This window comes from Terrapene carolina, unplaced genomic scaffold (genome assembly GCF_002925995.2).
Source record: "Terrapene carolina triunguis isolate 2854851 unplaced genomic scaffold, T_m_triunguis-2.0 Scaffold180, whole genome shotgun sequence".
In the NCBI taxonomy this organism is placed as follows: Eukaryota; Metazoa; Chordata; order Testudines; family Emydidae; genus Terrapene; species Terrapene triunguis.
This window is the reverse complement of record NW_020664531.1, coordinates 9,008,573-9,022,096: the sequence shown is the minus strand read 5'-3', so window position 1 is coordinate 9,022,096 and position 13,524 is coordinate 9,008,573. Positions and strand designations below refer to the sequence as shown.

Sequence of the window (13,524 nt, the reverse complement as noted above, 5' to 3'; positions counted from 1 at the left end):
TAGTGAAGTGATGACACTGAATGGCAAAAAACTGAAAGATATGCATCATGGAGGGGGAATAAAATTGCATAAAATTTGGGGTGGCTGTCTTGTCAGCGCCACTGTGACTTCAGTGAGTAACACTGCTGGAGAAAAGAGAGCTTTTGTTCAAGAGCTCAATAAATTACTGCTCCCTAGGGTTTTTCTAGAGTTTCTGAGGTGGTGTATTGTGAAAACCTGACAAACACTGAGATAAAGGCCTATAGCAGGGAGAAAATGTGGCAAAGCTTGTCTGAAGTATTAAAAACAAACAGACAAAAACCTTCCATACTGCCTTCTGTGCAGCATGAAAAAGCATGAGCCCTCTCTTCAAAATTGTCTGGAAGTTGCCTTTTAACTCTGCTTCTAAAATGTTGGCAGGCTACCATCTTTGCTTCTTTACTCTTAACTACTTTGTGCAGCTTTTTGCTTAGATTTAAAGCCTTTGTCTGGCAGATGGAACATGTAAAACTTGGAAAAGCCTCTGTGTTGGCAGAGTGACCATACCATTGCAATCTTCCCATTGCCTTGTATGGTGGTAAGCTGAGGCAGAGACTGCATTGCACTTGAAGTGCATAATTTACCCTTTTTCCCAGCAAATATAAAACAAGAAGGTGATGCACCAGAAGACTGAGCTGGTGTCTGGCTGTAATTAAGTAGCAGCTTGCACTATTGCATAGTAAATGTTGGAATCTTTTTGTGCTTAGGATCAGTTATTTCCACACACTCTAATGTTGAGAAACTGATTCAGACACAGTAGAAATGTTCAAGATGCACACTTGGAAATGTTTCCCTATATTAGCCCAGGGTGTGAACTGTTTTTCTCTACATGATCACAAAAAAGGTATGCTAAAGTCTGAGAGATTATAGTCTGTTTTTGAAGTGTAGATTTATTGCTTAGTAGGGAGCCATACAAAACATGGGTCTCTGATGGCCACTGAAATCTGATCTGAGATGGTTATACCTCTTTCATGGGGCCTAGACGAGAAACGCCTCTTCCAGAATTATGGTACTTGAACCTTCATTAGATTTTGTACACGTTGTTTGAGCTGATATATGCTGATAGCCATCCTTTTTATTTTTTGGACTAACTGCTAACACTTGTAACAGCGTGTGACTTTGTTGTCATAGTCTTCACAAGCTTCTAGAATTCTTCTTCTCCAGTCCGATATGAAGCCTGTGTCAGAGCAATAACTTGGCTCTTGCAAACCTCCTTGTGATTTGTGCTGTTTAGCTTATAACAAAAGAGCTTTCAAGCATAGACTACATACAGCTAAGGTCTCTTAGGCAGGTATTCTAAAAAACAGTAGAGCATAAAATGATGTAGTGATATAATGAACCTGTTTAAATATCTGAAAATATATTAAGATGGATTGAGTAATATCTGTTTTAGAAGTACAGAAAATATTTGAATAGCTAAGAGTAGCTGACCTATATTTTGTTGCTTCAGTCCATGACAATGTTCAAAATAAGCTAATGGCTGGACTAATATTGTCACTCAAAGCATTTGCAAAAGGAAAAAAACAAAAACAGTAAACTGAAACTTTAACTCCTGCAATCAACTTCCATAAAGAAACCTGAAAATAAGTAGGATTATTTAGATACCAGATAGTTGCTGGTATACACTAGAATTGGTTGGAAAAAAATATTTTCCTTCTGCAGCAGAAAACTCTGAAGGTGAGAAAAATCATTCTCTGTTTCCCATAGAAACTCTAGACTTCTTTTCCCAGCAAACTACTTTTAGCTCAACCTGTAGAGGAGAATGAGGACACAATGTGACCAGACTACAATTCCTATGAGGCACTGTAGCAGCATATTGAAAGGAAATGTTTGTTTTGGGGCATTGATTTGTTCAACTAAAAAACATCAAAAATTTTCACATAAATTGGACACTTCTTGCAAAAAAATTTTTGTCAGTAACCTAATTTTCTGTCAAAACAGTTCAGATGGAAAATTATTTTAATAGTTCTGTTGCCTGCCTATCAAGGGTAAACAGAAAGGTCTATTAATCTCTGAGATTCTTTGCAGAATACAAATGAAGCAGTGTAACTAAAATTTTTAACTTTAAAAATGTGTGCAGTTAATGAGCAAAGTATCTAACGTTATTACATACACCTGTATAGTCGCTACTCAAGCTTTTAGTATTTGGTGTTTGTATCTGAGACACAATGTATTAATTAATGTACAATTCTACCATGATGGATCACTATTTCAGTGCATGAATTTGTGTATTATAAGTGATTTTAAACACGTTCTCTACATCTCCGGCATACACCACTTCTTCCTGCCCTGACTGAGTCAAATATTACATGGGCAATTTTACTGTTGCACAAGTGTGATGCAAGACTTCTCGCTCTTACCCCTAACTGAGATTGTCTTGCTCTTGTCTAAGTGCATGTGAACCACAAGATGGGAGAATATATTTCAACACTGGTCTTCCTTTTTATGTGATGGTACTATTCACCAAGTCCTACTTTAATCTGACTCTTACTTTCCTGCTATTAAATTCCTTTGCTCTTCCTGTTAATCATGCTGCTCAAATTCAACATTAAATATCAACTCAGTAGATTTTCGCCAACCCTATGTGGGACTTTACTGTATTGCCAAATCCTAGTCAATGATTTGAAATGGCAATATCCTAAAATTAAAAAAACTACGACGGGAATTGCTATTTTTGTGAGTGGGGTTTACTCAAACAGCCAAAACACGGAAGGTATTTTGATGAGCTCAAACTCAAAACTTGGATCCAATGCACTAACCAACCTCCCACCCACCACACACATACCTCTCCCCAAAATGGAAAGGCTGACTAGCAGGCTGCTTTATAAGAATACTGAAGATGCCAGAACTCCAAGGCAGTGGGCATGCAGAAAGAGTTCCCAACTGTGTCCTACTTTGAGTTAGGGAATAGGTGAGAAGCTGGGGAATGACTGACACAGTGGGGTGTTCCAGGTACCATACTAGAATTAGTATGTGAATATGGGGTGCAAGCCCCGAGGTGGCAAAGTATTTAGGTGACTTGAGACTAGGTGAGTTGAGATAGTAAAACACTACCCTTAAGAGGGAACAAGTAAACTTATGTAAACAGGCAAAACAATTACATATGAAATTGTTGACCTAAAAATAGTGCACATTGGAAGGAATCATTGGAAATATTCATTCACATATTATCAGACTGTGGACTAAAGACTTGGCCTATTCCCTACGTGCAATACCCTCCGCTTTTTAGGGAATGCTGGCGGTTTTGGAAAAAGGCAGAGAACTTCAACCTTACCCCCAGTCTGAATTTGGGTCTGCTGGAACAAACTCTATAAAGCTTTTATTGAATGCCTAGACTACTTAGAGGGCATGCAACAACTTCTAAAATTGGTCCTTAGATAAATGTGTGTATGTGTGTGTAATAATAATAATAATAGAAAATCCAAAAGCTCTTCAGAATAGTAATATTTTGTTTTAAGATTAAATGTTCGTGTAAATTGAGACATTGCAGTAGAAAACAGTGCTTCTAACTACATAAACATCATACCTATGTTTTTGTTTGTGGCCCTTGACTTTGTATGTATACATGTTCAGGGTACTGTACTTACAGCATGGCCAAAGGAGATGAATTATTTTAGTGGTGGTGCTGCTTTGTTTGTTTTATTTGACAATAATCCCAAATTTTGCTAGGCTAAGCTTGTAAAATTGCTAGTTCTGGTAAACACTAAATTCGCTAGCATAATGACTTTAACTCCTAACTTTCATAGACTGCCCCCATGAATTGGTGTAAAGTTCTTCCCCCCTCAAATTTATTGTTCTCTAATGGTGTGGTACACTAGAGTTTGAGATTTCAAAGATGAAATAATATGCTTTATATTACTGTATATTTTGGTAAACTACTTTAAGACAGGAGAGGTATGTGGTCTTAAATCAGTGCAGATGTATGACGGGATGATGTCATTGGAAGATTATTGCTTTCTTCCTTATTGCAGTGTTCACAGATGAAAACTCAAGAATATTGCTGTGAAACAAATAAATCTTGATAAATTATGCAATCATGCCTAAAATAACGGGTTAGAAGTAATTTTATGATCTTCCACTGGTGTCATGGAGATGTAGTGGAAATTAAAGCACAGTCTAGAGTCGACATATTGGTCTAGTATTGTCTGGAAACGCATTAAAATTTCTTGCAGTAATCCAGACTTCTGTATGTAGAACACTAGATTTCATAGGCTATTAGGGTTGGAAAGGACCTCAGGAGATCATCTAGTCTAACCCCCTGCTCAAAGCAGGACCAATCCCCAGACACATTTTTACCCCAGTTCCCTAAATGGCCCCCTCAAGGATTGAACTCACAACCCTGGGGGTTTAGCAGGCCAATGCTCAAACTACTGAGCTATCCCTCCTCCCTGTTAGCTTAACTTGATTCCCTACGGAGTTAAGCAAATCAATATAAACCAAGTTTGAAAAGAAATAAGGGTGTCCACACAGGGTTTTGCACTAGTCCGACTCAATCAGTTTTTAAACCAATTTAAAGTTAAACTGATATAATTTACATTATAGACAGAGCAAATTTCCCCCAGTCCCTCCTCTTTAGTATATTACTACTCTTGTTTTAAGTTAAAGCCGTCTCCACAGGGTAACTGATAAATGATAAAATGATAAAAATTATTCATGGAGTCTAATACTAGTAAAGGGCTACAGTAGAACCTCAGAGTTACAAACACCTCGGGAACCTATGAACACCTATGATGAGATAACTGGCTCTGTGGATGAGGGAAAAGCAGTGGACGTGTTATCCCTTGACTTTAGCAAAGCTTTTGATACAGTCTCCCACAGTAGTCTTGCCAGCAAGTTAAAGAAGTGTGGGCTGGATGAATGGACTATAAGGTGGATAGAAAGCTGGCTAGATCATCAGGCTCAACGGGTAGTGATCAATGGCTCCATGTCTAGTTGGCAGCCAGTATCAAGCGGAGTGCCCTAAGGGTCGGTTCTGGTGCCGGTTTTGTTCAATATCTTCATTAATGATCTGGAGGATGGCATGGATTGCACCCTCAGAAAGTTTGCAGATGACACTAAACTGGGAGGAGTGGTAGATACGCTGGAGGGTAGGGATAGGTTACAGAGGGACCTAGACAAATTGGAGGATTGGGCCAAAAGAAATCTGATGAGGTTCAGCAAGGACAAGTGCAGAGTCCTGCATTTAGGACGGAAGAATCCCATGCATTGCTACAGACTAGGGACCGAGTGGCTAGGCAGCAGTTCTGCAGAAAAGGACCTGGGGTTACAGTGGATGAGAAGCTGGATATGAGTCAACAGTATTCCCTTGTTGCTAAGAACCGATGCTGTCAGGAACCAGGCCCTAGCAGAATTGTGTATGTTGGAGAAGGGAAGCCATTGCCCGAGGAATGCCAGTACTCATATGCAGGTTTTCAACCAGTTTTTTCAAATGGTTCATTAAGTTGCAAGTTGTTAGAATGACAGTAAATATGTTTTAAAATTTAGCTTCAGATACCTAGGAAATGACACATCTTGATACCGTAACAATGTAAGCCAGAATCAGCAATAAAGGGGAAAATGTGTTGGGTGCCTGTGTGCTAGATCTGGCGATAGCAGTCATACTAACCATAGTGAATATGCCCCTATGCCTGCTGGTGAAGAGAGTTTAAAATTATACATGGGTGTGGGGAGGACAGGACACCATCATTTTAGAACTTGATGTCTCACTGCATTTTGGGCTGTATAAGTAGGAACATTGCGAGCAGATCAAGGGACGTGATTATTCCCCTCTATTTGGCATTGGTGCGGCCTCATCTGGAGTACTGTGTCCAGTTTTGGGCCCCACACTACAAGAAGGATGTGGAAAAATTGGAAAGAGTCCAGCGGAGGGCAACAAAAGTGATTAGGGGGCTGGAGCACATGATTTATGAAGAGAGGCTGAGGGAACTGGGATTATGTAGTCTGCAGAAGAGAAGAATGAGGGGGGATTTGATACCTGTTTTCAACTACCTGAAAGGGGGTTCCAAAGAGGATGGATCTAGACTGTTCTCAGTGGTAGCAGATGACAGAACAAGGAGTAATGGTCTCAAGTTGCAGTGGGGGAGGTTTATGTTGGATATTTGGAAAAGCTTTTTCACTAGGAGGGTGGTGAAGCACTGGAATGGGTTAACTAGGGAGGTGGTGGACTCTCCTTCCTTAGAGGTTTTTAAGGTCAGGCTTGACAAAGCCCTGGCTGGGATGATTTAGTTGGGGATTAGGTCCTGCTTTGAGCAGGGGGTTGGACTAGATGACCTCCTGAGGTCCCTTCCAACCCTGATCATCTTCTTCTTCTTCTTCTTCTTCTTCTTCTAACACTAGTTAGAGTGGATTTATCTTGGGAATCAATGAAACGTTTAAATAAAGAAATTCCCATGCTGTATTCCTGTAATTTGTTTAGAACTGAATAAAAATTACAGCAATCATGCCTTTTTATGAAATAAGGCAATGTTTTATAGATGTTACTTTTTAAATATTAACTTAAAATTGTTGCGGTACAAAACTCACTTCTCCCTTCACCCTCTTTCCCACTCTCCCTGATCTATCTGAATGCTCAAGCCAATAAAAATAATTTCAGTGTTGCTACTACACTATAGCAACTTTAGAATATCTCCTTCGTACTCTAGCCAATTTCGCTCTTGATCTACCTACAAAACTCATACTGTGCAAGATAGAAGCTTTGGCACATGTCAGCTAAATTAATATGAATCTTCTGAAATGTGTTTGAGAATTGAGGCAAAGTGTATACTGAAAAAGAAAATTTGGAGTTGCCTTCTGCCAATCTTGCAAGAACAGCCCTGGTGAGAACTGAATGTAAACTTTTGACAAGTGGATGTTAGTTGGTCTTGGCCATGCCTATTGTTTGCATGTTTAAAGATACATTCTATATGGGTGTCCTAGCAGCTGTACTAAAAGGGCATCATGCCATATTCTAATAAAGAGAGCCTTGTTAGATGCTTAAAATGGTCTTTTCCAGTATGAGTAATGCAAGGTTTAAGTATTACATTTTAATCTTTTACAGATAAACTAGCAGCATGCCATGTAACTCAAAGTAATACTGTACAAATCCAATACTTTTATTAACAGTAGTGTTTATTTTAGGTAGCTGTTGGTTTTCTGATGCCAAAGCTCACTGTGGATAAGGAAATCTCTCTCTCAAACAATTTGCTTAAGGAGCTGTTAAGGTTATTTCAAAGGCTTTATTAGAAATGCCATTCCTTTCCTAGAAGTAAAGTAGTTAGGATCCATTGTTTTGTATAACTGAAGTACCTTTGAAACCCATAAATTAACTTTTAAAAAAACCTTTTGCTGTCACTCTAAAGCAAGCCTACCTTGCAGAAAGTGTGAGTGACACCTTTCTAGATGGTGCCTGTGATGGGGTGGACTAGGCCCAAAGGTCCCCTGCTGGAGACCTCAGGGTACTGCCACACTTATTCAAGGAAAGGAGCAGTGGAGAGCTCCTCCACGTGGCCTAGAGTGGTTATGAGGAAGCAACCAATCAGAGGGGCTGCTGGAGTGGCCAATCAGGGTTCCAGGAGGGCCATATAGAAGGAGCTGCAGAAGAGAGCAGCAGTTAGTTGCTGCTTGGAGCTGGAGAAGAAAGGACTGCATGCCTGGCTGGAAGAGCAGCTAGACCAAAGACAGTCTGCTGGCAGGGACCGGGGAGCGAGAGACTCCTGGCTGGCTGCTAGGGCTGAGAAGACAATCTGCTGGCAGGGACCAGGGGAGCATTGAGGGAGCTCCTGGCTGGCTGCCGGGACTGAGTAGGGACTGAGCCTGGCAGGGCTGTAGGAAGATACAGTCCCATACCAGGGCCGGGACTACTTTCTGAAAGAACACAGACACACTCAACCAGAAGGAGCGCTCGTGAGAGGTGGGTGCTGACCCTGTTACAGTGCCCATGCGATGGAATATCTCCTATTACACAGAAGCAGCACGTTTGTTAGAGAGCACTCTATTTTGGCAGCATCCTGGTTGTTAGATTCTTTTTGTTATGGCCTATCTGTTCAGACACAACTTAGCTTTTCAAAGCTCTCTGAATGAGCCGATAATCCTATTTCTTGCTATGGTGGACATGGCGTTCAAAGTCTGTGTGCGAAGTAGTTTCCGTGCAGTTTAGCACATTATCATATTGTAATACAATTTACGTGTGTCTCTTTTATTTATTGAAATAAAAATCTAGCATTCCTAGTTTGAAGACTTCACACTGTAAAATGATGCACAGTTTGCATTCAGGTTGATTTCTAAAACACACAAATTCCTATAACTTAATCTTCAGGAGTCACAGTAGTTCTTCAAGAAGTCATTTAGCTATTCCGCTGTTGATAACTTACAAGGAAAAAGCCAGTTAATAGTTTTGCCTTGTGCTATGGGACATGCATATTTGCAGCCTGACACTCACCCCAACTCCACTCAGATCAGGGTGAAAGTTAAACACCTTAGGGAGTGTTTTTACTCTAGTCTGTTTCCCTCTCTTCCTCCCTCCCGTGTGGTTCTCCCTCTTCCTTCCCCTCCCCCGTCCCCTAATAAATTATCTTTTGGAGTGCAGTTGGAGTGCAGCTCCATTGACTAGGTTGGAAGTATTCCTGGAGTCTTCATCACTATATAATCTTTAATTCCTGGAGACTCCAGGACAATCCTGGAGGATTGGCAACCCTATATGGTGACAAAAGTGGAAAGTGCTAGTGTAGAAACTGCCACCCCACTAACCACCATGTCCACTCCTGCTCTGAGGTCTTGATGACTCTGATTAAAAACTATACCCGCTGCCATGCCCATCTACACCAGTGGGGAATGAGATTTGGGAAGTGTACTGTGGGTGAGGACAGCGCTCTAAACTGGCATGGTTTGGAGTTTTTAAAAGGAATAAAGCAGTACTGTCTCGGACAAGAAGACACAACAAGGGTTCTCCCTTGACTCTGCCTGCCACAACAATAATCCTGATTTATCAAAGCTCTTTCTACAACTATCATAAAATAACATGGTTTTACTGGGGCAGAACTGCAAACACAGGCTTAGGTGTCTCTTAACTTAAGGGTTAGTAATGTATTAACTATTTACATTGTACAGTGGAGGGTCAAAAGTTCACTGGGAACATGCAGGTTCAGGAACATGAATCACTCTGAAAAGCTGTACTTGGTTGGGCAGGGTAGGGGACTAAAAGTGTGTGTGTGTGGGGGTGTGTGTGGGTGTGTGTGTGTGTGTGATATTATAGGCAAAGGCGAACTGTCTTGCAATTGTGTAAGTACCTAGAGACTGAGCAATCTATTTATTTACCTACTGGCTCATATCCAGAATTTCTCCCACACCAAAAAGGCATCATCCCAACTTGCTTTTTCTGGAGGGGTGGGCTGTGATTATTTGTATTAGTCGTGCTCAGAACCCCATTCTCGGATCAGGGCCAAACCTAGAACAGAAAATGGTCTCTGTCCCCCCCAAACGGAATGAATTGGAGGTCTGTGAACTTGTGTTCTTTTGAGATGGGGTTGGAAGTCTATTACAAATGTCCCTCATTGAAAATACTCGGCCACCAGCCACTTCTGTAAAGAGGAAGTTGAAGCTGCTATAAAAATGAACAGGGTAGAAGCTCTTCAGGGGGATAGTGTTTATTGGCTTCATGTTTTCCGAAGTCTCTTTCCCCTGGACTGCATCCAATTGGAAAGGAATGGTCTCAGACACATGCAGGGTATTCTGTGGGACATGGAAGCAGGAAACCAGAAGTGTCCAAGGGAAATGGCAAGACAAGCAGGTTACTCGTGGTAATGCATGGAGGTTCTGGCAACTGTTTTCTTCACATTGAATTGGTCTGTTTATTCTCCCCTGTCAAACTTCTTCTCTGACTAGGTGGCTCTATTTGCCTTAAGCAGGGGCGGCTCTATGTATTTTGCCGCCCCAAGCACGACAGGCAGGCTGCCTTCGGCGGCATGCCTGTGGGAGGTCCCTGGTCCCGCAGCTTCGGTGTACCTGCCACCGAATTGCTGCCGAATCCACGGGACCGGCGGACCTCCCGCAGGCATGCCGCCGAAGGCAGCCTGACTGCCACCCTCGCAGGGACCGGCAGGGCGCCCCCTGCGGCTTGCCGCCCCAGGCATGCGCTTGGAGCGCTGGTGCCTGAAGCCGCCGCTGGCCTTAAGTTCTCTATCAATGAAATAATGACAGAAGAGGAAAATCTGCCCTCTGAACATGCAGATAGAGAGCTACAGGGGGGAAAAAATCAACTGTTTTGAACTGCATTAAAACAGTGGCTCTCAACCTTTCCAGACTACTGTACCCCTTTGAGGAGTCTGATTTGTCTTATGTACCCCCAAGTTTCACCTCACTTAAAAACTACTTGCTTACACAATCATACATAAAAAATACAAGTGTCACAGCACACTATTACTCAAAAATTGCTTACTTTCTAATTTTACCATATAGTTATAAAATAAATCATTTGGAATATAAATATTGAACTTACATTTCAGTGTATAATATGTGGAGCAGTATAAACAAGTCATTGTCTGTATGAAATTTTAGTTTGTACTGACTTCGCTAGTGCTTTTTATGTTGCCTGTTGTAAAACTAGGCAAATATCTAGATGAGTTGATGTACCCTGGGAAGACCTCAGCATACCCCCAGGGGTACACATACCCCTGAGTGAGAACCACTGCATTAAAACACTATTTAGGTGACAGTTAGTGCTTAAGTTGAGAAATACCAGTCTTATAGTTGCCCATGCAAACCTAATTGTGCTCTACTCATGCATCCACACCGTACTCTGAATGAAGAAGGGGGTCATGTGGAATAAACTGTGTGTAATTTATGAGCTAAGATGTAAAAATTTATATAATTAAAGATATAATGCTTGCACTCAAATGGGCGTTCTCAAGGAAAATTAGAACACTTTAAATTCGAGTTTTATACCGCCCCCAATTTTAAATGTGTGGAATAGTTTGTAGGTGTTTAGTCTTGCTAAAAGTTATAGTCTAAATGTAAATATAGACTCTAATTCATAGACTGTGCAATAAAGGGAGACTGATAGAATTCTTATGGGAGGAGAAGTACGCTTTATTCGACTTCACAGCTTCAGGATCGTGCAAGCTGGGGAAATATAGATGGCTGTAACTGCTTTGATACTTTCCATCAGGAGTAAATTTTTGAATCCTATAATTTGCGGGGAGTGGGAGACTAGGTTTTGCTAACTTCTTACCAATGGTTAACATCTAGTCAAAATTCTGAGTAGGGTACAGTTGCCACCATTAGCTAGCACTCTGTCAGCAGTTAAACTGCCCTACTTGAAGTCACTGATTTGTTTTCTAGCCTGTCAGAGACCACTGTTTGGTAAATGTTGATTTAACACTGGTAACTTTTTTTTCAAGAAAGCACGGACAAGGCTTTATTTATGATGATCCATCTAGTCTTAGAAGGATCTTGCTCTGATTTATTTCTGGAATTCATAGGAAGCTTATGAGGTAAAATCTGAGGTATATGAGGAATCTACCTCCAAAGTGAGGAGAGTTCCTCCATACACTACTTAAACCGGAGGCATGCAAGTAGATTGGGAGTGATTCAACTTGACAATAGTTGGCTCTCTTATCGGGACTGTCTAATCTGGTATTGAATGAAAAAGTAGACTTGTTCTCCCAGGCTATAAAATACTACCTCAGAATCCTGACCTGCAGACTTGCTCCTCCAAGTTGGTGCATGTACTTGCCACTTCTTATTACTCTTCTCTGCTCCATCCATCTCAAACAGGTTTTTTCAATAATAAGTTGTCAGGCCTTCAGTGTGGTTTCTGACTGTTTGTTTGTTCTCTGCAGGTGCTGTGAAGCAGTAGATGTAATTTGAAGAAAAATTGGAAGAACAAATGGCTTTAGCTGGCTGCCCAGACTCCTTTTTACACCATCCTTACCGGATAGTAAGTGTTTAACTGTCTTTTGTGTGTGTGTGTGTGTGTGTGTGTGTGTGTGTGTGTGTGTGTGAGAAATATTGCAAGCAATGTAATTTTGGTGGTGCTGATGTAAAACTGAAGATTAAGTAGCTGTTCCAGCAAAAAAGTACCAGAGTCTGCTGAATATTAAATAAATAGAAACAGGAAGTGCCGCGATTACCACACTGGATGAGATCACTAGTCCATTTAGTCCAATATCTAATGGTGGCCAGCGCTAGATGCTTCAGCATAAGGTGTAAAACCCTGTAACGGAGAACTAAACAAAAACGTGTGTATTTTTTTTGTTTGCTCCTATTCCTATACAGTTACTGGCCATTTTATAATATGACTCATTTTTACTGTAGCTAGTGTAATTATAACTGCAGATTAGTTCTCTAGAGCCAGGACTGTGTTTTCCTCTGTGTTTGTTCAGTGCTTAGCACAACAGGACCTGACTACAGGGCCTAAAAGCCCAGGGACATAAATATGAAATAAAAGTAGTCATACAGTGTCTAGTCCTCTGTGTCAAGTCATATATTTTTTCAGCAGTGACCTCCACAGTTCAGTGACAGAGCATTTTTCTCCAAATGGTGCATTGGATTAACCTTTTTCCTGTCATTTCATTGGTGTGCTCCCTTGTTTCTTCATGATAGGAGAGGGTAAAGTTAATTGATTCCTACTGACAGGTCATCAGCCAATAATCGTAAAGTTATCTGACCTCTGGAAAACTATGATGGATGTCTTCAACAGAGATCAAGACTGTCCTGTAAAATGTCTTCCTTTTTGACATGACATTGACTTTATTCACCTGGCTCTCTGGCTGTTCCTTTCTGGAAGAAACCTTGGATAGATGTGACTGGATTTCATCTCCATTAGTTCACCAGTGAAACAGTTTTCCAATCCAGTGGGCTCAAAATTAGTTCTGACTCTAAACTGGAGAAGGTGGTGAGCTGACCATGACTGATGTGTAATTATAACATCCAGCCACTTCAGATTAGAAAATCTTTACCATTAAATCAAACTATCCTCCTCATGATGCAAAGTCCGGTAGTGCTGAAGGCCAAGGCTCTCCCAAGCTCCCCCAACGCAGCATACAAACAGCTCTAAGATAGCTCCTCTGTTCAGCGAGATCTACCCCATTTTGGTCTCATCAAGTCAGTTAAACCAATTTGAATTCCTTCTCTTCGCAAGTTTTAGTTGTTCCTGCTTTGTGGTGGAACTTAGCTAGTGGCATATATAACTGACCCTTCATGGGCCAACCGTGCTAAAACCTTTTGCTTGAGCAAAAGGAGAAACTTCCTTAGTTTGCCGCTGTAGCAGACTCCTATCTCATGTGGACTAGCTAAAAGACGGAGGCGAATACAAATGCTAGCGTGGGTTACACATTTGCTGCTTAGGAATCTTCCTCCTAAAATTGTTTTAATGAGTTAGTTTACATTTTCTATTTCAGTGGAGAGGGAAGGTTCACTCATTCCAGGAAGCTTGGGTCTTCATTCCATTGGCTCAGCTGTCTATCGGTCCATCTTGGGTACTGTATTTAAACAGACCTCTGCAGTATTTCCAATACCATGCATTCAGAAAGG

The 13,524-nt window shown here is 41.1% G+C and overlaps 1 protein-coding gene across 1 annotated transcript in view; it reads left to right on the top strand.

Moving 5' to 3' along the window:
• Positions 1-13,524, top strand: part of LOC112117076 (growth factor receptor-bound protein 10) — a 193,279-nt gene that overhangs the window by 44,165 nt on the left and 135,590 nt on the right. Inside the window, exon 2 of the mRNA XM_026654111.1 lies at positions 11,832-11,929. Coding sequence (XP_026509896.1) covers positions 11,879-11,929 — 51 coding nt within the window. The 5' untranslated portion in view covers positions 11,832-11,878. The remainder of the gene's footprint in view (positions 1-11,831; positions 11,930-13,524) is intronic.